At 37.1% G+C, this 25861-nt stretch overlaps 1 protein-coding gene across 4 annotated transcripts in view; it reads left to right on the forward strand.

Annotated features, from left to right (window-relative positions):
• RNLS (renalase, FAD dependent amine oxidase) overlaps positions 1–25544 on the forward strand; it is a 138931-nt gene extending 113387 nt beyond the window's left edge. For all 4 annotated transcript variants that reach the window (XM_034425937.2, XM_034425940.2, XM_034425939.2 and 1 more), the window contains 2 exons: positions 12617–12792; positions 25262–25544. In XM_034425937.2, coding sequence (XP_034281828.1) covers positions 12617–12792; positions 25262–25414 — 329 coding nt within the window. In that variant the 3' untranslated portion in view covers positions 25415–25544. The remainder of the gene's footprint in view (positions 1–12616; positions 12793–25261) is intronic.
• The last annotated feature ends 317 nt before the right edge of the window (positions 25545–25861 follow it).

The raw sequence follows: 25861 nt of genomic DNA on the forward strand, positions 1-25861 counted from the left end.
CCCTTTATAGCACAAAAATACTAGGCAATTTGTGGGTGGAAATATATAAGGAATGACAGTCTCTTCTGTGTGCATCTCTGTCAAAGTCACTTAGTCTTGATTTTATTTATTTTGAAGATAATTTTTTTTCCTTTTACTGAGGATTTTGATTACCTCCATTGTAGTTCTCTGATAGAACTACAATGCATATTTACACTCTTGAGAAGATACTTTGGCTTCCCATCTATTTTTCTCTGTGTTTAGCAATAAATCATACGTGCTGGGCTTATTTTCATATTAAATATGCATAAAACTGTAATATGGTATGTTATGGTATTTAATTTTATTTCCTTTATTTGACTAGACGTATATGAAACGATCTTTTTTTTACAATAGTTTAATTGAGACAGTTTTTATTTAGACATTTCTCCTTCATATAATTCTCATTTTAACAGTCAGGAATAGCTCCTCTTCTTTCTTTATTGATTTACTTAAAACATCTATATGTATCCCAATTCTATCTTTTGCACTTTTTCTTCCCAATATATAACTTTCTGCTATATTCCTAAAGCTTGTAAAATATTATTGAAAGTGAATTTGAATGTATGAATGTTAAGAGAAAGTTATAAAAAAGATGCATTAGAATTTACTGATTTTAGAAATATTTTTAAGGAAAAGTTTAGAATTTTAAAATGGATGTTAAAGAAAAACCCAAGCGCCTAGTAAGCCTGATCATTTTAGGTTGCATTTTTTAAATCAATATATCAGAGTCTTTCCTATAACAGTGACAATATCACCATTGTTTCTTTATATCTACATGCTGGATTCAACCAGCTGCTCCTGATGGATTAAAAGAAAGCCAGGCATACGTGACACAGATTTATAAAATGGGGGTTGGGAGAGAGGATAGAAATATCTGTTGGCAGGGATTTCTATAAGAAAACCATCTTACTCCAGGGGAGTGAACTATATAGTTGTTGTAAGACTTAAAGAACTCCTGAAGACAAGCAAGTGCAAATGAATTACTTCCCACAAGGCCTCATTATGACAAAGGGCCTCTCCTTCTCTTTTTTTGTGTATTTTGTTGTCCCTTGTTAACTTGGTTGGATTTTGCAATTCTATTCCAAGAAAGGAGTGGGACAATAGTGTTTATTAGTAGGAAAATATAAATAGTTGCAGCGGTGGGTGTTTCTGTTTAATCTGAGGTTTTCTAAGGTGATTTCTTATTCTCTATCCCATCCAACCCCCACCCAAGGCTATAAAATAGTTGAATAAGAAAAATGGAGATAATTTTTATTATTATGCCTATACCTAACCTCTTCCGAGTAATGCGTATCTCTGAAAACTAGGACGCTCATAATGAAATCTCACTAAATTCTTATTATGCTCATGTCATGTGTATATTTAAAAATAATTATATTAATAATATTAAATTAATAGCAATAATTATTTATAAAAGATTCTTGCTATGCTCATTATCATTGTATAGCCATTATGACTGAGACATGTATGTAGATGTATACAGGTCTCTCTTCTTTTCAAAGAACGACATTTCTACCCAATTCCATTGCTTAGAACCTAAAAAAAAGAGGAGGATTCGCCAGAAGAAGGATCAAGTTGTAAGATGAAGACAGAAGGCATCATTCTTCTTTGTCTTGTCTGCACGCTATGCGTAGGCATCCTGACACGATGCCAACTATATCATGCCAACACACAGCAAAGCCAGAAGAAAATAGTACTTCTTAGCTTGCTGGATTCAGTCTCACCTCAAGGAAGGTTTAAAACTAGAAGTTAATCATAAGATGGAGAATCTGAAGATTACAGATTCCCCTAGCTGGGAATTTAGTATGTAGTTACCAAGACAAGAATATTGAAAGGGGACCTCAGAGCACCTCAATAGAAATAAATGAAAATAGCCAAAGTCTCTTCATTCTTGATTTTTTGACATCTAGTATTTCTGTTATTCTGTTCCACCAAGTGTTCAGGTTATTTGAAGTTTTTACTTCTCAGCTGGTTGTAAAATTTTAACCTGGTTCCAAGTGTTTTTTTCATACTTTGTACTATTTATTGATTTAATTATGTTAGATTTTTAAATGATGACAAAAACCACTATTATGTTTCGAGGCCTAACATTAATATTTTTTTGTTATGCTTCTTGCCTTCCCTTTGGATATAAAAAACAAAAAATGCTTCATCATTGCATTCTTTACAATTAATTAATTAATTAATTAATTAATTAATTGCAAACCAATCTCTTTATGCTGTGTCACCTGCAAAGTCATGGAATCAATCATTAACCATTCCATTACTCTCCACCTAGAAACAAACAACCTACTCTCTAATAATAAACAATTTGGTTTCAGAAAAAAATTATCCTGTAATCTACAACTTCTACACTGCAAGAACATAGGACCAACACTCTTCATACTATACATAAATGACCTTTGCGATCATATTATAAGCAACTGCGTTCTCTTCGGCAATGATGTAAAAATATTTAACACCACAGACAATGCTGCTACTCTTCAAAAAGACCTTGACTTTGTGTCGGAATGTTCAAACAATTGACAACTCCAAATCTCAACCAACAAATGCTCTGTCTTACACATTGGCAAAAAGAACCAGAACACAAAATACAAGCTGAGTGGACACAACCTTGTAGATGACCCGCACTCTGTCATGGACCTTGGAGTACTCATATCTAATGATCTAAGTGCCAAAGCCCACTGTAACAACATCTCCAAAAAGGCATTAAGAGTTGTAAACCTAATCTTGCATAGCTTCTTCTCAGGTAATATCACACTACTAACCAGAGCATACAAAACATTTGCTAGACCAATTCTTGAATACAGCTCATTTGTCTGGAACCCACACTACATATCGGACATTAATACAATTGAATGTGTCCAAAAATATTTCACAAGAAGAGTCCTCCACTCCTCTGCTCGCAACAAAATACTTTATGCCACCAGACTTGAAATTCTGGGCTTAGAAAACTTAGAACTATGCCGCCTTCGGTATGACCTAAGCGTAGCTCATAAAATTATCTGCTACAATGTCCTACCTGTCAATGACAGTTTCAACCACAACGATACATGAGCACACAATAGATACAAACGTAAAGTGAACCGCTCCAAACTTGATTGCAGAAAATATGATTTCAGTAACAGAGTGGTCAATGCCTGAAATGCACTACCTGACTCTAGTTTCATCCCAAAACCCCCAAAATTTAAATTTAAGAATGTCTACTGTTGACCTCACTCCATTCCTAAGAGGTCTGTAAGGGACGTGCATTAGAGCACCAGCGTGCCTATCGTCCCTGTCTTAATGTTTCCTCTATTTGTATCTATTTTATGTATCCAATCCATGTTTATACTTATTACCTAATACGTTCTTAACAAATAAATAAAATAAAATAAAATAAATAAAAAACTATTCAGTGAAACATTTCATGCGTACATGAACAACGTGGATCACACAAAGGTAATGAAGAGCACATGGAGCTAAATAACCTATGTTACTGTTTTAAAAATGGTCAAATCCCAGCCCTTTAGTGGAGGTGACCTTGCATATTTCAATGTGTTGTTTGAATCTTGCTGTTCAATGCTATGCCCTTTTAAAGGTACAGATGCTTACATAAGTCAATACCAAACTTTATTAATTATTGAAAACCTAGCTTTGCCAATGAAAAAACTTTTCCCGCCACAAGTATAAAGTACTCAAGAATTCATCTCCTGGAAAGCACCTGTACATTGGTGTCTTCTAATTTTTTATTTTTTATTTTGCATGAATGTTAAATAGTTTATATACTTTTAAATAGGTTCTGTGGGATGAAGAGAATTTTCCAGCATGAATTCTTAATCTACCCAATACACTGGACACTACAGAACTATGTTCCATTTTTCTATTAATGGGCCTGCTAATATTTGGTATTATTCAAATTCAGCATGTTATTCCTCCTTTTGAGGTATGATTATATTTGGAATCATATGGTTATGAATAAATTGTACATAAAGTTTCTCTTGACAGGTCATGTCATCTATTCATTCAAGCCCTCATCTCTACTTTATAATTCATTTCCTCTTCCTCACAATGTTACAACGAAATGATTCACAAAGAATTGAAAAACAGAATAAATTATTCCAGTGCTCTCTTCAGTGAGTCCCTGTAATAATGTGGTCTGTACATTATAGTAATTCCATGGAGAACAGAAGAGGGTCAGCCAGTCCCTCTTCGGAATTGAATTTTTAATAATAATAAAAAAAATTAAGAGTGGTTTATCCATTTGGAAAGTACCACTAACGTCAGTACTGACATTTCAGAGGAAATTCCAAGTTTATTTTTAGAGTCAAAGGAATTTATACAGAGCCTGTAGTACAGTGGACTAAAGCACTGTTATTAACATCTGCTGCTTGCAATTACTGCAAATTCAAATCTCACCAGACTCAAGGTTGACTCAGCCTTCCATCCTTTCAAAGGTAGATGAAATGAGGACCCAGATTGTGGGGGCAGTAAGATGACTTTGTATAAATATACAAAAGTATGAAGGCTATTGCTTAACGCATTGTAAGCCGCCCTGAGTCTCCGGAGAAGGGCGGCATATAAATTAAAGCAAAAAAAAAAAATTCATTAATTACTAAATACATTAATTGCTAAATACATATTAAATTTAAGATTATTTTTCACTATGGAAAGATTCTTCCTCTCCCTTAATTCCTTGCACAAAGTGAAAGCAGTTGTCTTTTTTACACTACCAACCCATTGGAAAGTTGAGGCACTTGCTACCTTTGAAGATAGAAAGAATGCAAAGATAAATTTGCAGGTAGACAAAGTGCACGTTTTCGAAAACAAGCAGGTCAATCAATCTCCCATCCATCCATCCCATCTTTTTTTCTAGGAACTTTAGATGTCTTAAATTGACTTCTTTTACTCTATCTGATAGAACTCTGGTGGACCTGAAAGAGAATGACTAGCTCATTTTTTCCTTGTGAGTTTCTATGGGGAATTTGAGTTTCCCTAATTTTAGTCCAAAACCCTTCTTGTTAAGAAAACTCACCAATCCATCTCTCCATAAAGTAGGAAACTCAGAGACATAGAGCCTCTTGTCTTGATAATGGGGTTGCCTATGAAAGACATGCAGCCAGGATCTAACAGAATTTACATTCTTACATTATGGTCATTACTTTTTTACATTTTAGAATTAAATTGAATCAGATCTTTGAATTATACATTTAAAGATTTGATTCAGTTGTCGACCAATGAATCAAATTTTTATTTAGGTCATAGGCCAGCACAAGGTAGGGAGTACAATCAATTAAAAACATAAAAGATATATCAGAGGCTAAAATACATATGAAAAGCTAGAATATTTGTGTGTGTGTGTGAGAGAGAGAGAGAGAGAGAGAGAGAGAAAGAGAAAGAGAGAAGATAGGGATTGATGGACAAATGGACAGTAGATAATATACACAAAAAACAAGTCATACAGTCCAAAAACACCTATCTAGCCATTATCCAGATTGCCTTCATTAACAGATTTATTTTCCTAGTTTGAAGAGATGGTAGACAATACAAGATTATGACAAATAAAGGAAAACTTTATCTAGAACCCTTTAAAATTTCGTAAATGAAATATCCTCTGGGGTTTTTTTTAATAGACAGCATTAAACAGAAATGCATTTTAAAATCTCTGAGATTAAAGTGGAAAAGAGCATTTTCTAGCAAATGCTCAAGATTAATATAGAGATAGATTTGGATTTAGATACCTCAGCATGGTGCACATACTTAAATTTTTTCATAAAATGATCTATATGTGGTTTTATATCCTTGAAATAAGGATGTACTCATTGTGATAAATATTTGTGATGTAAATCAGTAAAAGCCAACATCTGTGCTTTTTAATGTATTTTGTCTAAGAATTTAATGTATTTTTGTCCAATAATACTAGATTTCCATCTTAACAGAAACAAAATATAGAACAAACAGTTATTTATCATTTTGGAAGTCTGCTTATTATTTGCATTGGTTATGTTAAAGATTATTTTTCAGGGACAGTGTTGAAATTATTATAAGTGCATTAACAGCAGCTCATATAACTCTATAAATCCAAAGAAAATTAAGTGAAAAGATTATAGTAATAGAATAAGAATGGTTTATTCTGTTAAACTTGCAAGTGTGGGGTTCAAGAAGGAAAAAAAATTGCACAATAAGCTTACAAAAACTATTCTTTCATGTTGGAATAACTAAGCTCGCTTCTGTACTTTATGTGCTATTTTTGATGAGTCTTGCAGAAGCATGACTATGTATTATGTGTATCTCTTTCCTTTGTTTTTGCTACCTCAATAAACATAAATTCCACATTTATAATTGCAGGAGCCGTTAATATCCATGTCACTCTCTTTCTAAAACAAAGCTTTCGCTTAAAAAACAGTCTCGGCGTTGTTTTCACTTTCATCATTTCCACCTCATCCGAAGGGCCTGTGGTGCCTAAGTCATGTGGTGCACGATATTGAGAGAAACAATTAAGCAAAACAAAGAAACAACAACAAATAAAATCTTTCTTTTTTAATGACTCTTACAATCTGTTCAGACAATTTGAATGTACTGAAATTAGCCTTGTCAGCTTAACCAGGAATAGACTTCCAGAAGAATTACTCTCAAATTCCTTGAAATCAGAAACCGTATTTAATGTCTCACAAAGGGCAGTACTGATTGCAAGTTGCTCACCCTTTTAAGACATCTAAGCCCATGTGTTTAATTGGGTTAGATTTTGTTTTTTGTTTTCGTTTTGTTTTGTTTTTTGTAGACATTTTATTTCATTCATTTTTGATTTTTTTTAAAAAAAAATGATAAGAGAAAACTTACGGACAAATGCTATATGATATCTTGCTGGGTGGATAATAACAGCCAATAGAAACCTCCACGGCTTGATTACGTAGATATCCTGAAGAAACAGTATTATCACTACACCTGAGTATCATACCTTTTCAGTATGAAAACCTCTTTTACAGCTTTCATAAATACCTTTATCCTTCTTTCGGAAGAATTAGGGTAGCTAGTTTGGCTGAAGGTCTTAAAGCTGACCTTCTCAGGAGCCTTCTTTATATCATTTCAATAGGACCTGTGTAGCGCTTTGATTTCAATGTAGAAAAGCCACTTTCAAGCAGGTAAGGGATCTTTCACAGCAATTCTCAACTCCTTAAATCACTTTCGCCACTATCGTGATCCATCATAACCCTCTCGATTCTCTTAGCTTTATCATGACACTGGCTGCTAAACTGAATAGTTGCCAAGCTAAAACATGAATCTTGACAGGATTAGGTCTAGAATTTCTGGTGCAATATTTTTCAACAGGACATTCTTTGACTTTGGATGTAGTTTTCCCATACATGTGGTGCTTTGTATCAATCATCTACAAATAAAAGCTCTTTCCTATACCTTTTTCCTACAAATAATATCTGATTTCAGGGGACTCATTAGCTGCTGCTGTCTAAGCCATCAGACTTTGCAAATGAGGTTGAAGGAATTTTAGATAAAAGAATAGTCATTATGGTTTTATTTTTTAATCCCTTTGCTGGCAATAAATAAGCAGAGGACCCTTGACAACAGAAATTTCTCTATAACAAAGAGGAATTCCTTTTTATTGTTACTCTCTTTTATGCACAGTTGCTGTATCTATTTTTCTGATTTGAATGGACTTTTTCTATTAGCTACTTTTCCATTTGGAACAAGTCATCCTTCTAGAGAAGGCAGTGATTCTTAAGCATCATAAGCACTTAATGTCTGAGAAATAATCCTCTCTGGTTCTTGAGGTTTGTTTCCTCTGGTTTGTTTCCTTCATTATGTCTTGTGGATATACGCAACCAAACTGAGACTATACCAAATCTTTCAGCCCATTTACAATTTGACTCCAAAATAAGAAGGACAAGCATGTTTGACATTTCTTCCTCATGAATGAGCTGTATGCCCGCAATCTGATGAGACCCATGTTAAGTTAAGTGTAGAAAAAATACCAAATATACAAAGCACAAGAAGATGTAATTCTGTTGCATCACTTTTATTTTTGGCCCCTTTCCATGTTTCTCCGCATTACTGTTCTCAGAATTCAGCTGTGATATTTGTCTAAAAAAAAAATAGTGTGGTTGTATTCAAAAGCTGATCTTCCTCGATATGTTTTGAACATTAGGTTCCAACCCATCGTTTTAAGAACAAACTTGCTCCAATAATTTCACTGATAACTTTGAAACAGTTTAGATTTCAGCCTAAATCATAGAAAGTGTTCTGCTGCCATCCGTCCGTCCCCCCCAAAAAAAATACCCCACAATTTTTTAATTGCAATTCCTTTTTGCTGAGTGAGCGCAGCATCCTTTCTTTATTTTACTGAAAACATTTCCCTCTTCACCCTGGTTCAGTGCTCTTGGGCAACTCAACCCTCATCATATTCCTTTTGGGGGACACAGAAAAAACTACAGTAGTGGCCAAAATTGTGGAAACCTTTTGGGAAAACTGTATTTTCTAAAACTAGCTAAGAACACCACTTTTTTTTTTACTAATACCATAAAATTATATATCAATGGAACGATAATTTAATCAAGAATGTAATGCAATAACTTTTATGAAGGATTTGCTATTAGAATAGCAGTTACAGTATAAAGAAGAAAAGTGAAAAACCAAAATATACAAAAATTATCACCATAGAAAAAACAAGATATTCAAAAATTATCACCATGTCAGTTAATACTTAGTTGGGTAACCTTTAGTGTGAATTACGGCCTTACAATGTCTTCCCCTGAGTGAACCAAGTCTTTTAGTCCTGCACCTGTTATAATGTGAAACCAAGATTGAACGATTGCTTCTATTAACTGGGTTTTATTGCTGGGTCGCTTCTGACTAACAAGTTTCTTTAGTCGGCTCCATAGATTTTCAATTGGGTTAAAGTCTGGGCTATTCCCAGGCCATTCCAGCAGTGGAATATGATTATCTTGAAATTCCCCAAAAAAGTGGTGTTATTAGCCATCAAACTTCAAAAATACACTTTTCCAAAAAGGTTTCCACAATTTTGGCCACTACTGTATATTGGAATGTAAATTCCAGGCACAACACATAAAGTTAAGTCCAAAGATGCTTCAGGTGACCTGCAGAAAACTAGGCTGTGATATAGTCAGCAGCAGACATTAAAAAGCAAATATATTTGCTGGACTTAAGCAAATATATTTCCTTAGGCTTAGAAGAAAGATAAGAATCTAGTCCTCTCATCCTAGTTCATGGGTGGGAACTCATAGGCTGTAACCACAAGTAGTGCCTATTTCTATTGCCTATTGTAGGTAGATTAAAGGTAATGTAATTATTTCTCAGCCCAATAGTGCGCCACTTCATCTTGCTAAATTATTAGTTAGTACAGTACAGGTAGTTCTAGAATTACAACCACAATTGAGCCCAAAATTTCTGTTGCTGAGAGAAAATTTGTTAAGTGTGTTTTGTCCCAGTTCACGATCTTCCTTGCCACATTTGTTAAGTGAATCGCTTTAGTTGTTACATTAGTAACACAGTTGTTAAGTGAATCTGGTTTCCCATTGACTTTATTTGTCAGAAAAGGTGATCACGTGACCATGCAACTGTCATAAATATGAGTCACTTGCCAAGCATTTGAATTGTGATCATGTGGCCATGGGGATGCTGCAACAGTCGTAAGTGCGAAAAATGGTCATACGTCACTTCAGTGCCGTTGTAACTTTGTTCACTAAACAAACTGTTGTAAGCTGAGAACTACCTGTACTATGTTCCTGTAGTATAAAAGCATATGTGTGGAAACACATGTGCTATGTCTATATTCCAATATTTAGCATTGGCAGGGCAGAGCAGAGAAGGCAGAGTAGAGGACCCACAACAAAATCAAAAAAGTCAGGGCATGCCAACATTTTGTTTTTCATTATTTGTGCACGGTAGATTAGGTTGGAAGGTTTTCTGTGTCGTCGTTACTACTTAGGACTGTGTTAAAGGTACCAATGCATTTAGGTGGTTTTTTTACCTCATCATAATATTAAATTGTATAATGGCACCATCAGAAAGGGATCAGAAGTAAACAAAAAGAGGTGGGGATCAACTTTGGGGAGACAGATTATCTGAGTAGTAGATAATACTGCTCTTTTGGTCTAGTTTGATCAGGAGCCAGGTGAAGTTACAAAAGGAAGAAAATTCTTCCTTTTGAAGCAGTAGATGGTGTATTGTCACATGATCTATTTATATTTGTAAAATATACTCCCCTTCTATGTGTATTTTAATTTGGTCTTTGACCGCAATAAAAGCTTACTTACTACTTCCCTGTGAACATTGATGGTTCTTTACTGTGTGATTCTGGTCTCTTGAAATAACTTATGTCCTGTAAGACCACTGCAGGCTTTGAAATGTTTAGAAGGTTTAGTTTGGTTTGGTTTGGTTTGGTCAGGCCTTCCTTGGGGAGGACAAGCTAGGTTAACCAGTTGTACAGGAGGGAAAGTTCCTATACTTTTTGTAGCTGCATTAAAGAAGGGATTTTTGCAGCTACAACTAATCGTGCCACACTGTTGCTTGAGTGAAAAAAAAGTAATGCTTGCCAAATGTACACTTTACCAAATCATCAACCACTGTCCGCTGGATTTGTGTACATTAAAGATTTATTGCGGGGCACTTCTAGGTATTCTGAAATTCCGATGAAAGCAGGCGAGGAATTAAATGTTCTCAAAAAAGAAAAAGAAATTACATTTATTTTGCAACAGACCCATTGGCTCTCAGGGGAATTTCAATAAGACTTATATACCACTTTATGGTGCTTTTACAGCCCTCTCTAAGCGGTTTACAGAGTCAGCATATTGCCCCCCAACAATCTGGGTCCTTATTTTACCAACCTCAGAAGAATGGAAGGCTGAGTCAACCTTGAGCCTGGTGAGACTTGAACTGCTGGCTGCCGGCAGTCAGCAGAAATAGCCTGCGGTACTGCATTCTAACTACTGTGCCGCCGCAGCTCACAGAATGTTCCACCGTTTGTAATTTAATTTACAGACTTTTTTTGTCGTTCATTCATTCATAAACAAACAAACAAACAAACAAACAGTTAAATCTACAGTCAGGCCAGATTCAAAGTAGACAGACTAATAGAGCTCCCACTGTGAATAATCTGTATTAGGATCGAATAGGGTGAGCATGGCCCTCCTGATCTTCCATGACCTCTCGGTTGCCTTCAACACCATCAATCATTATCCTTCTGGACTGCCACTGAGGAGTGGGAGAGGTGATACAGGTAGTGCTTGACTTTCAACCCCAATTAAGCCCAAAATTTTTGTTGCTAAGCAAGGCAATTGTTAAGCCGTGGTGGCGCAGTGGTTAGAAATGCAGTACTGCAAGCTAACTCACTGCTCACTCCAGGAGTTTGATTCTGAACGGCTCAAGGTTGACTCAGCCTTCCATCCTTCCAAGGCCAGTAAAATGAGGACCCAGATTGCTGAGGAGCAATATGCTGACTCTGTAAACCGCTTAGAGAGGGCTGCCAAGCACTGTGAAGTGGTATATAAGCTATTGCTAAGTGGGTTTTGCCCCATTTTGCAACCTTTTTTGCCACAGTTGCTAATCACTGTGCTTGTTAAATGAATCATGCGGTCATTAAGCAAATCTGGCTTCTCCCATTGACTTTGCTTATGAGAAGCCAGCCGGATGGCTACAAATGGTAATCACATGACCCTGGGACAGTGCAATGGTCTGGGGTTATGTGATTGAATGTCTGAATTCTGATCGCATGGCCATGGGGGTGCTGCAATGGTTGTAAGTCGAGGACTACCTATACAGTGGTTCTCCTTCCTCTGTTTTTAGTAATTTTGAAGGGGTGGGTAGTTGTGTTTGAGATTCTCTACCTCATGGTTGTATTCCGTCACCCTATTTAATGTGGAAGCTACTTCGAAAGGTCACCCATCCTTTTCCAGGAGTCAACACTGACTCAAAGCAACCCAAAATATATTACAATGTTGTCGTTTATTATTTTGATTTCTTTTTCCTACTGCATTGGTGTTTAGGCAACTTTTTCCTATTGTATTGGAGTTTAGGCAACTTAGAATCCTCTATAATAGAAGAACATATATGGTATCCCCTGACTTACAAACACAGTTGGAACCAGAATTTTGATCACTAAACAACACAGTTGTTAAGCAAATCACGTGGTTATTAAATGAATCACGCTGTCCATAAAATAAATCTGTCCTCCCCAATTGGCTTTGTTTGTTTGAAGCCAGCTGAGAAGGTTGCAATTTATGATCACGTGACTACTGGATGCTCCAATTATCATAAATGTGAGCCAGTTGCCAAGAGCCGGAATTACAATCATGTAATTACAGGGGTTGTGTAAAAATCATAATTTGGAGGACAGGTCATAAGTCACATTTTCTAAGGCTGTTGTAATAACTAAGAACCATCATTAAATGAGCAGTTGTAAATTTAGGACCTGTAAGTCTAACCAAAGCTCACAAGCAGCAGCAGTAATTTTTTTCTTCTTTATCATCATTTCATAGATGGACAGATATTCTTAATTAAATCTTCTAATTTTGAGCATAAGGGATCCATAAAGGGAATGTCGTTGGTGCCTTTTGTAGACATCTTCCTGCTTTGTCTCTTACAGAATCACCTGATACTGCTCCATCTGTTGTTGTTCATACCACTGTATCTTTTGGAACTGAATATATGGAATGGGACAAAGAAAAGGTCCAGCAGTTGATTATAAATGAATTGAAAGCCATAATGCCACATTTGCCTGAACCTGCAAGTATCAAATGCCAGAAATGGAGATATTCTCAGGTAATTCCTAATAACAGTTTACAATAGTGAATTTTGGTCAGACATTGGACTAGATAATCTCCACTGAACCTTCCAATGATTCTAAAATGTAGAAGTCAGTTACCAGCCAATTATACTTTATTCAAAGCAGGCAAATTTAATTTCTGCTGAAGAATTACACTGCTTTTTGCACATCTTAGTAACTATTGACAATAATGTATTAAATGCTTTGGAAGGTTGGTTAAAGGCAAATTGCTTCAGAGCAATCTGGGAATTTGTATTGTGTCTTCATTAGTGTCTTGATAAAACAAGGGTGACCAACTATAAGCACAAAACTCCTTCATTGTATAAAAGAGGGTCTCTCAGGAACTATAGCATACTTAATTTACTTATACAATTGTGTCTTTATTATGTAATGTGTAGTTCCCAGAAGGCCGATGGCTAAAAAGATGGAATATAAATTGAAATATTAAATAATAATGTATTCAGAGAGTAACATATATCTGATATAATGGAATCAAAATAAGCCCAAGAGCAAATGTTGTTACTGTGCATTGGACTTAAGTAGCTGGCATTGCCATAGGTGCAGCAAGATATAAGCAAAGTTTCAACAGAAAGTTTTCTAGCAAAAGTTGTCAAGAACAAAACCGGGTGACATAAAAGAAATGAGAACTTTCCAGTGTAAAGAAAAAGGCTTTATTTTAAGATAGTTTTGAGCAATCAGTATTAATAAACATTATCTAACAGTATACTAAAATAAGAAGTATTAAATCATAGTCTAAAATCAAACTCTAAACAGCAAGTAAAAATAGCAATAACAATAAAAGATTATCTTTAAACCTTGGGAACAAAAACACCTAGAAGATAACAGTGTTAGCTGAAATAAAAAATAAAAAGAGTCTGGCAAAATCAAATCACTGCTTGTTCTCATATCAGCTAGTCTATTTCCAACAAAGGCTATCAAGATGTATGTGGGTAGAATACAACCAATAGGTGAGGACAATTCTAGTCTTCTGTTGGGCTTGTGCTATTAGAATAGAATAACAGAGTTGAAAGGAATCTTGGAGGTCTTGTATTCCAACCCCCTGCCCAGGCAGGAAACCCTATACTATTTTGGGCAAATGGTTGTCCAATCTCTTCTTTAAAACTTCCAATGTTGAAGTATTTACAACTTTTGGAGGCAAGTTGTTTCACTGATTAATTGTTCTAACTGTCAGAAAATTTCTTCTTAGTTCTAAATTGCTTCTCTCCTTGATTAGTTTCCACCCATTGCTTCTTGTCCTACCTTCAGGTGCTTTGGAGAATAGCTTGACCCCCTCTTCTTTGTGGCAGCCCCTGAGATATTGGAAAACTGCTATCATGTCACCTCTAGTTCTTCTTTTCATTAAACAAGACATACCCAATTCCAACAACCATTCTTTATATGTTTTAGTCTCCAGTCCCCTAATCATCTTTGTAATTTTTTTTGTAATAATCTTTGTATTATATTGAAGCACATGGCCTCTGGCCCTGCAGTTACCATATACCCATCATTACAAGTTATCATTGTTGATTTTGTCTTCATGAATTTGTACAATACCCTTTTAAAAGAATCCCCCTTGATTATCATTGCCTCATCCTTTGGAAGCAACTTCAACTCTACCACAATATTACTTGTATTCTCTCCATGACCAAAATAGTGTTTTCTGATTGAGACTAGATTTCTACAATGTGGTGTGTGGGGACCTGTCTTGGTAGAGTTCTCAGAAATGAGACAAAAGAATAAAACTTATTAGCGGAATAGACAGAGAACTTGTGAAGTCCGTTCTGACTGATGCCTAGTTAAAATCCATTTTAAAGCCCTTGGCCTTTGCTCCATGATACATAATAGATTGTTTTCTCTCTATAATGCCTGTTTGCACTTGTTCCTTGTAGACCAGGCATCTTTTGGAGATTACCTGGGATAGGATACTGGTTTGTTGTGACCCTGAAGCTTGGAATATCCTTCCTAAACAAAGTATATTAATTTTCAGAGTTGTGCACACAAAAAGAGCTCTTGTGCATGAATACTCTTGAGCAGAGAAGGGAGATTGCTTTTGTGTGGGTGCTCTTTTGGTTGTTAAGCTGTTAGCAGCTTAACAATCTAGCAGTTAGCAAAACAAATGAGGAAAAAAGCAGTTAAAAAAATACCAGATAGAAAGTGAAGAAAATATCCTCTTTAGACTTTTTTTGCATTTGTTTAGTTTTGCTTTGTCTCTTCTGGATCAAAGACTCCTTGCAACTGAATTACAGATGTCAGGCTTACCACTCTAGTTTCTTCCTCCTGTCTCTGTCCTAAAAACTGGAAATCATAAAGACTTGTTCTTTAAAGAGAGACAATTCTGAATAACAGCCATGATTTAAAGTTCATACTGTTATTTTGTGTTTTTTTTAAAAAAAGCCTCACAAGATAATAAACCACTTGCCCTCTTGGTGTAACCCAGGGTTTTTCCCCACCTAACCCCAAGAGGAATATACCCTGACAATTTCTTTTATCACCACATCAGTAGCTTCATCTTGTCCCAGCCCAGGAGGGCAGGAGACTTAAGTCATACTTAATAGTGTAGGTAATTAAATATGAATTCTCTGTCTTTTTCAGACACTGTCTTAAGAGGGTCAAACCTGTTGCTTTGTCTTCCCGTTACCTCAGAGGCAAGTCAAATAACTGCAGTGTCTTGAAATAAGAGTAATATCATATTCTACCAACCCAAGGATAAGTGCACAACCAGGTGGGGAAAAGCCTTTAGTATTGTAGCTAAATACCTACTGAGTCTGAATTTAGTGTTACTACAGCAAGTAAAGCAAATTACCTTAAAATGAGCAGGTGAACTATTTGGTGGTACAGGTAGTCCTTGACTTACAACTTAAAATTGGGACCCAAAGTTCCATTGCTAAGCAATAGAGTTGTTGAGTCATGGCCAGATCTTTTTGCCATGGTCATTAAGTGAGTCTTAGAATCATTAAATGAATCTGGTTTCCCCCAATGATTTTTCTTGTCAGACGCCCCCTGAGGTCACAAAGGGTGATCACTTCACCCTGGGATGCTGCAACCATCCTAAATACACGTCAGTTGCCAACAACCAAATTTTGATCACATGACCATGGGGATGCTACAGTGATCATTAAGTGTGTGGACTAATTGTAAATCACTTTTTTCAGAGCTGTCATGTTTTTGAATAGTCGAGGTCTACCTGTAATTAGTATTTTGTTCTGGAAAAGCGTACAGTTTCAAAAACAAATAGAATGATCATCTCTAGAAATAAAATACGAATTTACAAACATAAAAAGGGTGTACTCATCAGAAATTTGAAATTGCTGACCACTTAGCAAAGCTATATAACTTGTCCTTCAAATTGGCCTCAATGAAATAGGATTGGAAAGAAGCTATTTGAACAAATAGGGACCAAGAGGAGACTTGAGAAATGATAGAGTGGTCAGCTTAAAGTCTTTTGGAAAAGGTCATCAAAGAAAAAATAACTAAGCATATAGAGGAATAAGCTTTGCTGAAGGAAAATCAGTATGAATTCTACAAAAATAAATCCCGCCTCCGCCTGAAGATATTTGAATATCAGCAGGCATCTAGGATGGATGTGACAGTCTCAATACTGTGTGTTTGGATTTTCAAAAATTCCCTGACAAAGTTCCTGCCAAAAGTTATTGACTAAATTTAAAAGCCATGATCTAAGAAGACTTTTTCTTCAATGGATCACTGACTGGTTAAAAACAGAATGGGCATTTTTGTCAGGGGAAGAAAAAATGAAATGGGAGTCCCTGAAGGTTCTGTTCATAAATTTTCTTGAATTCGGGACATGCAGTAAACTGGCTAAGGTGTCAATGATACCATATATTTAAGAGAAGAGAAAATTAATAGTATCTATCAAGAGCTTTGGAAGGATCTCTTTAAACTGGATGAGCAATCAACTAGGTGGGAAATGCAATTCAATTTTAATAAGTGTGACCCTAATTTCACAGCCAGTTTCGGATAGTGGTTAATGCATCAGACTAGTCACTGGGAGACTATGAAGTCTAGTCCTGCCTTGAGTACAAAGCCAGCTGAGTGACCTTAGGCCAATCACTTTCTCTTAGCCCTAGGAAAGGAGCAATGGCAAACCACTTCTGAAAAATCTTGCCAAGAACAGTGCACAGGCTAACCCAGCAGTTGCTAGGATTCAAAAAATGACTTGAAGGAACCCTCCTAACTTCACAAATACTTTGAAAAATGTGTTACTATATATAACTAACCAGGAAGAAAACCCTGGTAACCTAGTGGATAGTTCAATTGATATTTTATTTATTTGTTTATTTTATTTTATTTTTTTGGTTTGGCTGCCCCAATCTAGACAACTCTGAACAGCTTTACAAAATTGTAACAGCAATAAATATAAAATGACTCTAGCAATACAAATTATGACCGTTCTAGAAGCAAAAAAGAAAACATCCAAATTCCCTACAATTATGAGAGCTCTTCCATATATCTAACCCAAGGTCCTCAAAAAAGTAAGTTTTTTTTAAATAGTGCTTGAAGATAGACAATATATCGCCAAAAGAATATTATTTCTAACAGTAGATTCCACAACTGAGAATATCCATCTATCTTCTCAGTCCCACTAAATAATTGCTTAATTGGTGCGGCCCACAGCTAACAAACTGTATGGGATTGCATAAAATAGACAGACATTACAAGAATAGTCAGTCCTTCAGATATATGTGCCCTTTGCCATATATAATAATGAGCACCTTGAATTGCACCTGGAAACCAAACATTAACCACTGCAACTCACACAGCAGAGATGTTAAAATATAGACACAGCAAGGATTGCTCATCATTGCTTTTACATAGACCTAAACTGCAATCTAATAAGTGTTTCTTGAATGTCATATTTTTAGCCCTTATAGCTTAGTCCTGCCCACACTGAATTCTTCCCACACTGTCAGCAGACCTGCATGTGTTTTTTTTTCTCAGAACTTCACCAATCTGTTTTAGAACTAGCACAACTGAACCTAGAATCTTCTGCAGGCAAAACATGTGCTTCATGTGGGGGACAGCTGAGTTAACGCTGCTTCAAACATCTTTAAATTTAATTAAAGTTGTAGTCACAGTGCATGTTTGTGTGTGGATAGTGATTGTTTTTTTTTTAAAAAAAAAAAGATGTGCAGCTAATGAGAAGGGCATAAAAAAAAATTGTCCAAATGACAGCAAGAATGAAAAAAGTTGATTTCTACATCCAGGATTCAAATGATCTCAACAATGTAATGCAGTGTCTACTTTTTTACATTTAAGCAAATAACAACACCCATTGTAGTCTACTCTTTCTTTGGCCAAAAGTGAATGCTTCAGTCACTTGGGCAGTGCAAATCATCCATGTAGTTGGGAGTAAATACGCTGGCTTGTCATGGACTCAGGACTAGCTGATTTAGTGGGGGAATCCAGCTGTTAGAATGTTGAACATGTGAAAAGGTCTCAAGATCTTGGAATTTTGTGCCACGCTATGCAAGTCTTTCTCAGAATTTCAGAGATGATTGATTGATTGATTGATTGATTGATTGATTGATTGATTTTGTGCCATCAAGTTAGTGTCAACTCATAGAGACCACATAGATTTTCTCCATAACAATCTGTCCCTAAATTGGTCTTTCGGGTCTTCCAACGATGCACCCATTACTATTATAACTGAATTTAACAACAACAACAAAAAAAAACAGAGTTGGAAGGGACCTTGGAGGTCTTCTAGTCCAATCCCCTGCCTAAGCAGGAGAACCTAAACTATTCTGGACAAATGGCTGTCCAATCTTTTCTTAATCTCCAATGATGGAGCACCCACAACTTTTGAAGGCAGCCTATTCCACTGGTTAATTGTTCTCACTGTCAGGAAATTTCTCCTTAGTTCTAGGTTGATTCTCTCCTTGATTAGTTTTCATTGATTGCTTCTAGTCCTGTATTTTGGTGCTTTGGAAAATAGGTTGTGGCAGCCCCTCAAATATTGGAACACTTCTCCAAGTATCCACCATGATGCTGATTGTCTTCTTCTTCTCTTTACTTCTACTTTTCTCAACCTTCCCTAGGCCTAGACAACTTTGCATAATGTGTCTAAAGCTAATTGCAGCCTAAGAGATCACAAATACGTATATGTCTTTAATTTCAATGCATGGTTGAAGATAATAATCCTGTAGCATTTTGTGTATATATTAGATGTATATCCTACTTTTCATTCAGGAGCATTCCTCCTACTACTATTTTTTCCACCCAGCAACAACAATTCTGTGGGGTAGGTTAGGTTAGGAGAGAAAAATTGGCCTAGGCACCTAGGGTACCTCTGTGGTGATGATGGGCTTGAACCTCATTGTGTTCTGGCATTAGAGTAATAAGAATGAATAGTGAATTGTACTAGGGCAATAACCTAAATAACAACTAAAATATGTTTATAGTTTTATAATTGATTCTGCCTTCTGTAATAATAACTATTGTAAAATTCTGCTGCTGTTGCTAATCAACACAATTCTCTTAAGATCTTGCCTTTTTTTATCCTTTGGCCCTCAGACACACCTTTTCTGTTTGAAAGAGAAGCATCCAAACCTTTTGACTATTGAAATGGAAAATCTCTTCCTTTAACAAACCGGCTGATTCATCAGCACGTAGCCAATCCTGACTGATCTTGAAATGTTAAATGAATTGGAGTTGGTTATTATTTTGACTGGAGTCTACACCGTAAGGAACAATGGGAGTCACCCTTCTTAAGAGAAGACAATTACTCTAGCAAATCACTAATGAATTGTTACCAAGAGAACAAGAAGTCATCTGGAGCTAAGACCAACCCGAGGGAGACTTTACCATTTCTCCTTTTAGCAACAAAGGAAGCCCCAGGTTCTTGTGGCTGCTGCCAGCTCTTCCCAGAATCTGATAAGAATGAAGAGTTATGTGAAAAGCAACACTCAGAGGAATAGGGAAAGTTCTGTTCATGTCATAGAAGTCAGTGACGACTTATAAACAGTAGTAGCAACAAATATTATTGACAGCCCTTCTTCATATTAATAGAAATTATAAATGTCAAGTTATGTCTTTTTTTCCCCAAATTCAAACATAGTCCAAAAGTTCCAAAAGTAAAGCAGAACTAAGAAGACAAGTTATTTACAAAATGAGATATCATTATTTTGCCAGTGGTGGGCTAAACTTCACAACACAGAGTTCCGAACTTAAGTGTGCACACATACACAAAAAGAGAAGTAAGCATAGGATGGAGGATACCTAACCTGATCGTTGTATATGTAAGCAGGATTGTAGGTCTACCACAAGCTGAACATTAAAGCATGATATGGTTGCAAAAGAAAATGTAATTGCAGCCTTCAATAGTAGAATCATGTTTTCCAAGTCAGAAGAAGTAAGAATACCGAATTAATCTTCATTGATTAGACTTTATCTGGAGTTCTGGGTCTGTTTCAAGGCATTTGACTATTAAGGATATAGGAAGGGATGTCAGAACAAGGTTCTACAAAAGGAAGAATTTGGGTTTTTATTATAGGAAAAAAAGCAGATGGAGTAGGGAAGGACGTAATATGATTGTTTCCATAAGGAAAAAATATACTTTTTGAGGTTGTAGAAAGCAACACTACATTTATTGGATTTAAGTCACGTTGAGCTAAGAATGAATGGATGATGCATGGATATCGACTGAATGCAACAGTGATTAGTATAAAACAAGGATCTGCAGTGGTTTAGATCAGGGGTCCCCAACACCCAGGCCATGGCCCACCTCTGGGCTGTGAACCGTTCAAAACCAGGCAGTGGAAGTGGCAGGTGAGCATGCACACATGGGCATCCTCACTTGCGCAAGCAGTGGGCAAGTATGTGTGCACTCTCTATTTGCACAAGTGGGCACAAGTATATACCGCTTGTGCAAATGGAGTTGTGCACACATTTCCCTGCCATTCACGTGGAACCATCTTCTTCCTACCCCTCCCCCCAATCTGATACGCAGAGCCGGAAAGGTTGGGAAACTCTGGTTTCTCTGATTAGAGAAAATGAGCGAAAATCACATTGCAAAACAAATACTATGTGGAGGAAGTTGAAATGAGTTGAAAGAAAGGGGATGTCTAAAAAAAGTTGTGGTTGGATGGAGTCAGTGAGATTTTGGAAAAGAGAGAGGAGAACTGTACAGAATAAGCAATGCATGAGGCAGGATATGTAAGTATAAATAAATAATAAATAAATAAATAAATAAATAAATAAATAAATAAATAAATAAATAAATAAATAAATAAATAAATAAATAAATAAATAAATAAATAAATAAATTTCTATACCGCCCTTCTCCCGAAGGACTCAGGGCGGTGTACAGCCTATTAAAAGCACAAAGACAGACATCAGTTAAAAATAATTAAAATTATTACATAATTTTGGCTCAGATTTAAAACTCCAAAAATTTTAGACACTCAATTTAAAAATCATTATATTGATAACCCAGCTTGGCAGAACAGCAGGGTCTTGAGGGCACAGCAAAATACATGGAGATCGGAGATCTTACGCATTTCCGGGGGCAGTTTATTCCACAGGGCAGGGGCTCCCACAGAGAAGGCCCTCCCCCTGGGTGTCACCAGCCGACATAACTTGGCTGATGACTCCCTGAGGGAGCGAACTGGCCGGTGGGAGCTGTTGGTGGCAGAAGTCAGTCTCGAAGGTACCCAGGTCCTATGCCATGGAGCGCTTTAAAGGTGGTAACCAACACCTTGAATCGCACCCGGAAGACCACTGGGAGCCAGTGCAGCTTGCACAGGAGGGGTGTCACGTGGGCACAACGGGTTGCACCCATAACCACCCATGCAACCGCATTCTGGACCAGCTGGAGCCTCCGAGTCCTCTTCAAGGGGAGCCCCATGTAGAGAGCATTACAATAGTCCAGCCAGGAGGTGACAAGGACGTGAGTGACCGTGCGCAAGGTGTCCCGGTCCAGAAAGGGCTGCAACTGGCGAATCAGGCGAACCTGATAAAAAGCCCCCCTGGCCACGGCCGTCATATTCTCTTTTAAAGACAGCCGTGCGTCCAGGAGGTCACCCAGATTGCGAGCCCTCTCTGTGGGGGGCAGAGATTCACCCCCAATAGTCAGCGATAGCACCAGCACCAGGTTTTGTGGCTCCCTGTGTTTTCTTTTCTGTGGGAAACGGGTCCAAATGGCTCTTTGAGTATTTAAGGTTGCAGACCCCTGGTCTAAGTCAAATGTTCCCAACCTACAGGCCACTACCAGGCTGTGGTCTGTTCTGAACTAGGCCACACAAGCGGCTGGCCAGACTTGCGCAGCTCAACTTGCACATGCCAGCCTGCCGCTTCTGCAGGCTGGTTCCTCTTTCCCCCCAACCCACCAGGCCACCAAACCATAAAGGTTGGGGACCACTGGTCTAAATAGAACCAGAGGAAACAGGAAATGGACACCGCTGTTGTGAGTAGACAAAAGGGTCAGTCAACAGAGCTACGGTGGGAAGCAGCCTGGAAAAAATGAAAGACATAGGCTGCGCACAGCTGCATGAGCTTGGAAAGATTAGAAGAAAATCAGTGCGAGATTGGATAAAGTAAAGTAAATCTGTTGCTTTGCTTTTGGGTTTGAATGTTTATATCTAAGATGATTCCCATTTGATTGATGGAGTTATTTGCAATGTTTGCTTACCCACAAAAAAGGGGCAGAAGAGACTGTTATGCTACACTTGAGCAGCAAAGGGACAGAGTGGTATAAGGAAAGCTGACGTTAAGGGAAAGGATTATTGGGTTGGTGTTTGCCTGCCCTTTCAGCTGCAGTCAATTTTGCTGGAGAGATTTCTGTAACATTCCCACTATTTGGTAAGCATCCGCCTAGTGAGAGATAAACTATTTGCTTATCACTCCTTTGATCTCTTTCAGTGCCTTTGATAAGAGATCGTCAACGCTTTTGCCCTGTTGACATTAATCTGTGGATCTGTCCTCTTTAAAAGCCCAAATTCCATATCTGTAAACATGTAAATAGCTATTTCCAGTTGCATCAGCAATAATGGCCATCTATGTTCTTTTTTATTTATACTGTACTCTTCCTTCTATAAACAGGCCAGTTGATGCTGAAAGGAATCTGCTCCCCTCCTTTCCCAGCAAAATTAATTCAAAGAAAAAAAAAACATGTCACACGTCTATTTTGCTTGGAATAAGGCAGTGCCATTTCTCATTATTTAGACCATTCTTTTAGTGTGAGTTACAAAGTAAAGGATGTACGTCCTTTTGAGTTTGGACTCTGTACTTCCCCTTCTTGTGGATTACAACATGTTCTTTGCTGCCACTGTTCCTTCCTATTGCTTCTTCCCCTTCCCCCTCCCCAATTTCTTTCTTAAATAATGCTGAATGTACAACTTTGCACAGTGGGAATAAAGCAAATGGGGAGGGAGAAATGGAGACCGATTTCTGGGCTTACAAAATTATTGACATGGTCCTATATTTTTCTAAAAAGCACTCACTTCCCTCTGTCTTTTTGTTAAGTGACTTGGAAGAGGCAGATACATTCAGGAAAATTCATCAAGTTGTAATGTAATAAGATATTATCTTCACAAAAGATTTTCTGACATCCAACCAAATTAGGACTCCAAGGACCTGTGCTCCCTGGATTAATGAGGGAGTTAATATATTGTGGGAACACCAAAGAGGTCAATTTATGCAATGGTATGTAGGAATGACCCTGGGAGACCAGGCAAAGAGATGCTGCCTAGGGAGATGCTACCGGATAAGAGGGAGCATAGCCCACAACTGCATAGTGGGTGGAGCAAGAGCTCACAAAGGACACTCCCCACCCCAAGTTATCAGGCTGCAAAAGTGATGGCAGAAGAACAGTACTTTCGGACTTGTAAGATTTTGTTAACATAGCTTCAAAATAAAATAGAATTAGCTTATCTGGTCATGTTTCCTGTCTGATTTATCTGGTAAGGTTGATATCAATTTTGCAAATCTGAAAATATAATTCTTCCACTTATCACTTTTGCAGCCCAATAACTTAGGGAGAGCTCCCCCCACCCCCAGCCTCTTGCTCCACCTACTATACAACTGTGGGCTATGCTTCCTCTTTTCTGACTGTTTCCTAGACAGTATCTCTTTACCTGGTCTCCCAAGGTCATTCCCACTTATCCTTACAATTTACCCCCCTCCAAATTTAACCCAAATGGAACCAGTCATGCCTAACTCAATCAAGTTAGTCAAGTCATGGTAGCACTGGTGCTCAGACGGTTAATCTATTTTGCATAACTAGTTCTCCAAGAAAAACAGCTGAAGGCCATTACAAAACTTCCTGCCAAAGTTAGACCATTGTAGAACACACCTCCCAAGGATAAATGAGCTTCAATGGCCAAGCTATGCCTTGTGCTGCTTGCTGGCCAATGGACTAGTGAAATCCTAAAGCCTTGTCAGTGTTTCCTAGCAGTTCATAGAAGAGTTCATAGAATTCTGGAAATGAAGAAAGTCCATTCTCCAGTTAGACATTCACCAAATATTATTTCCTCCAATACCACAACTAGGAACCAATAAGTCAAACTTTTGTTGCCCGTCCTACAAATGTATTCTGTACCCTGTTGGGGGAATTCAGCTCTTGGGACAAAGAAAATGTTAAAGATAGGTTTTTGAAAGGGATGCTGATTAAGTTACTATTACAGTACAGCTATCCAAAGTTTCATCTTGGTTTCATCACTATAAAAACATATAGAACTTTCTCACTGTATCTGCTTAATATTACCAACATCCTGCTGAGAAAGGTATTTCCATCCCTTCACTTGCAGGCCACACCTGTGGCTAATGGGAAGGAAGATTTTGTAAGCCTCCTGTTGCACAGTGACTCTGTCCTTGTGGGCTAGTTAGGTGGAGACATTATTCACTATGCTTGTCACTGCCACTTAGAATAAGATTAGGATCAAATTATTGATGGTAGGTTAATTCAAGGGCTTGGATCTCGAATGGTTGAATTATCTTCTTGCAGATTTATTTCCAAATGATAGTAGCTTGCTGCTTTGTCATCATTTACACTCAAAAATTATTTTTTAGGTTCTTTATCACAGCCCTGGCTTTATCTTGTTTTAATCTAGTTGTATGTATTGTTCTTTTTATTGACACATTTTCCTTTATTGTTGTTTTCTTTTATTGTATTCTATGCATTTGGTTATGATCTTTGTTTACAACATTAAAACTTGCTTTATTTTATAAGTAAAGTACTTTATTAATACTTCACTATATTAACCATACTATATTAAATGACACAATTTAGCTTTATTTTAATTAGCCAAGATTATCTACTTGCTGTTCTTGGCCTGCACAATGCCCAAAGCATGGCAAAACATGAAGCATGAGATATTTGTTCTCATAGACATCATTAAAACTGAAGCTATTACTTACAGCTACTATATTTTCTTGAAATACCTCTTACCTGAATTTTACACTACTAAGTGTAATTAGTAGCTTCTCATTCTTGTATGTATTCTATTACAGGTTACAGAAGCTTTCTCTGGAAGTCCAGGACAAATTACTCTTCACGCAAAACCTTTTCTCATCTGTGGAGGTGATGGATTTGTTCATTCCAATTTAGACGGGTGCATAGATTCAGCCATAAGTGTTGTGAAGGTTTTAAAGGCCAGTTTGTAGGATTTTCATTGTTTTCTCTCCGAATGTCAGTTTGTTTTTATGATGAGTTATACATTGATATACCAATGAATAGGCGATTGACATACCAGTCCTCTGTTTTAAAAAAAAATAAAGTATGGAAGTCTTGAAATGTCACGCAGATTTTTTGCAAGAGAAGTGGATGTTGCTTATTTATTAGCCCTTCCATGAAGGCACTAATGTGATAGCGTTTCTGGCTTCACGGCGTGTCAGGGTTATATGAAGAATGGATGTATTCCTCCCTGGTTACCCCCTTAAATTGCTGAAAATCTCATAGTGAAATTTTGTTCACTATGTGAGCAAAAGGGAAAGAATCTTAGCTTATTTCCTTAATTATTGCAAGCCCAAACCTACAGAAGGAACTACTGTGGTGGCTTTCCCATTCATATTCACATGATAAGATTGCCATTCTGGATATTTTTTATTTAT

This window comes from Pantherophis guttatus, chromosome 6 (assembly GCF_059756535.1).
Source record: "Pantherophis guttatus breed Tessera chromosome 6, ASM5975653v1, whole genome shotgun sequence".
NCBI lineage: Eukaryota > Metazoa > Chordata > Lepidosauria > Squamata > Colubridae > Pantherophis > Pantherophis guttatus.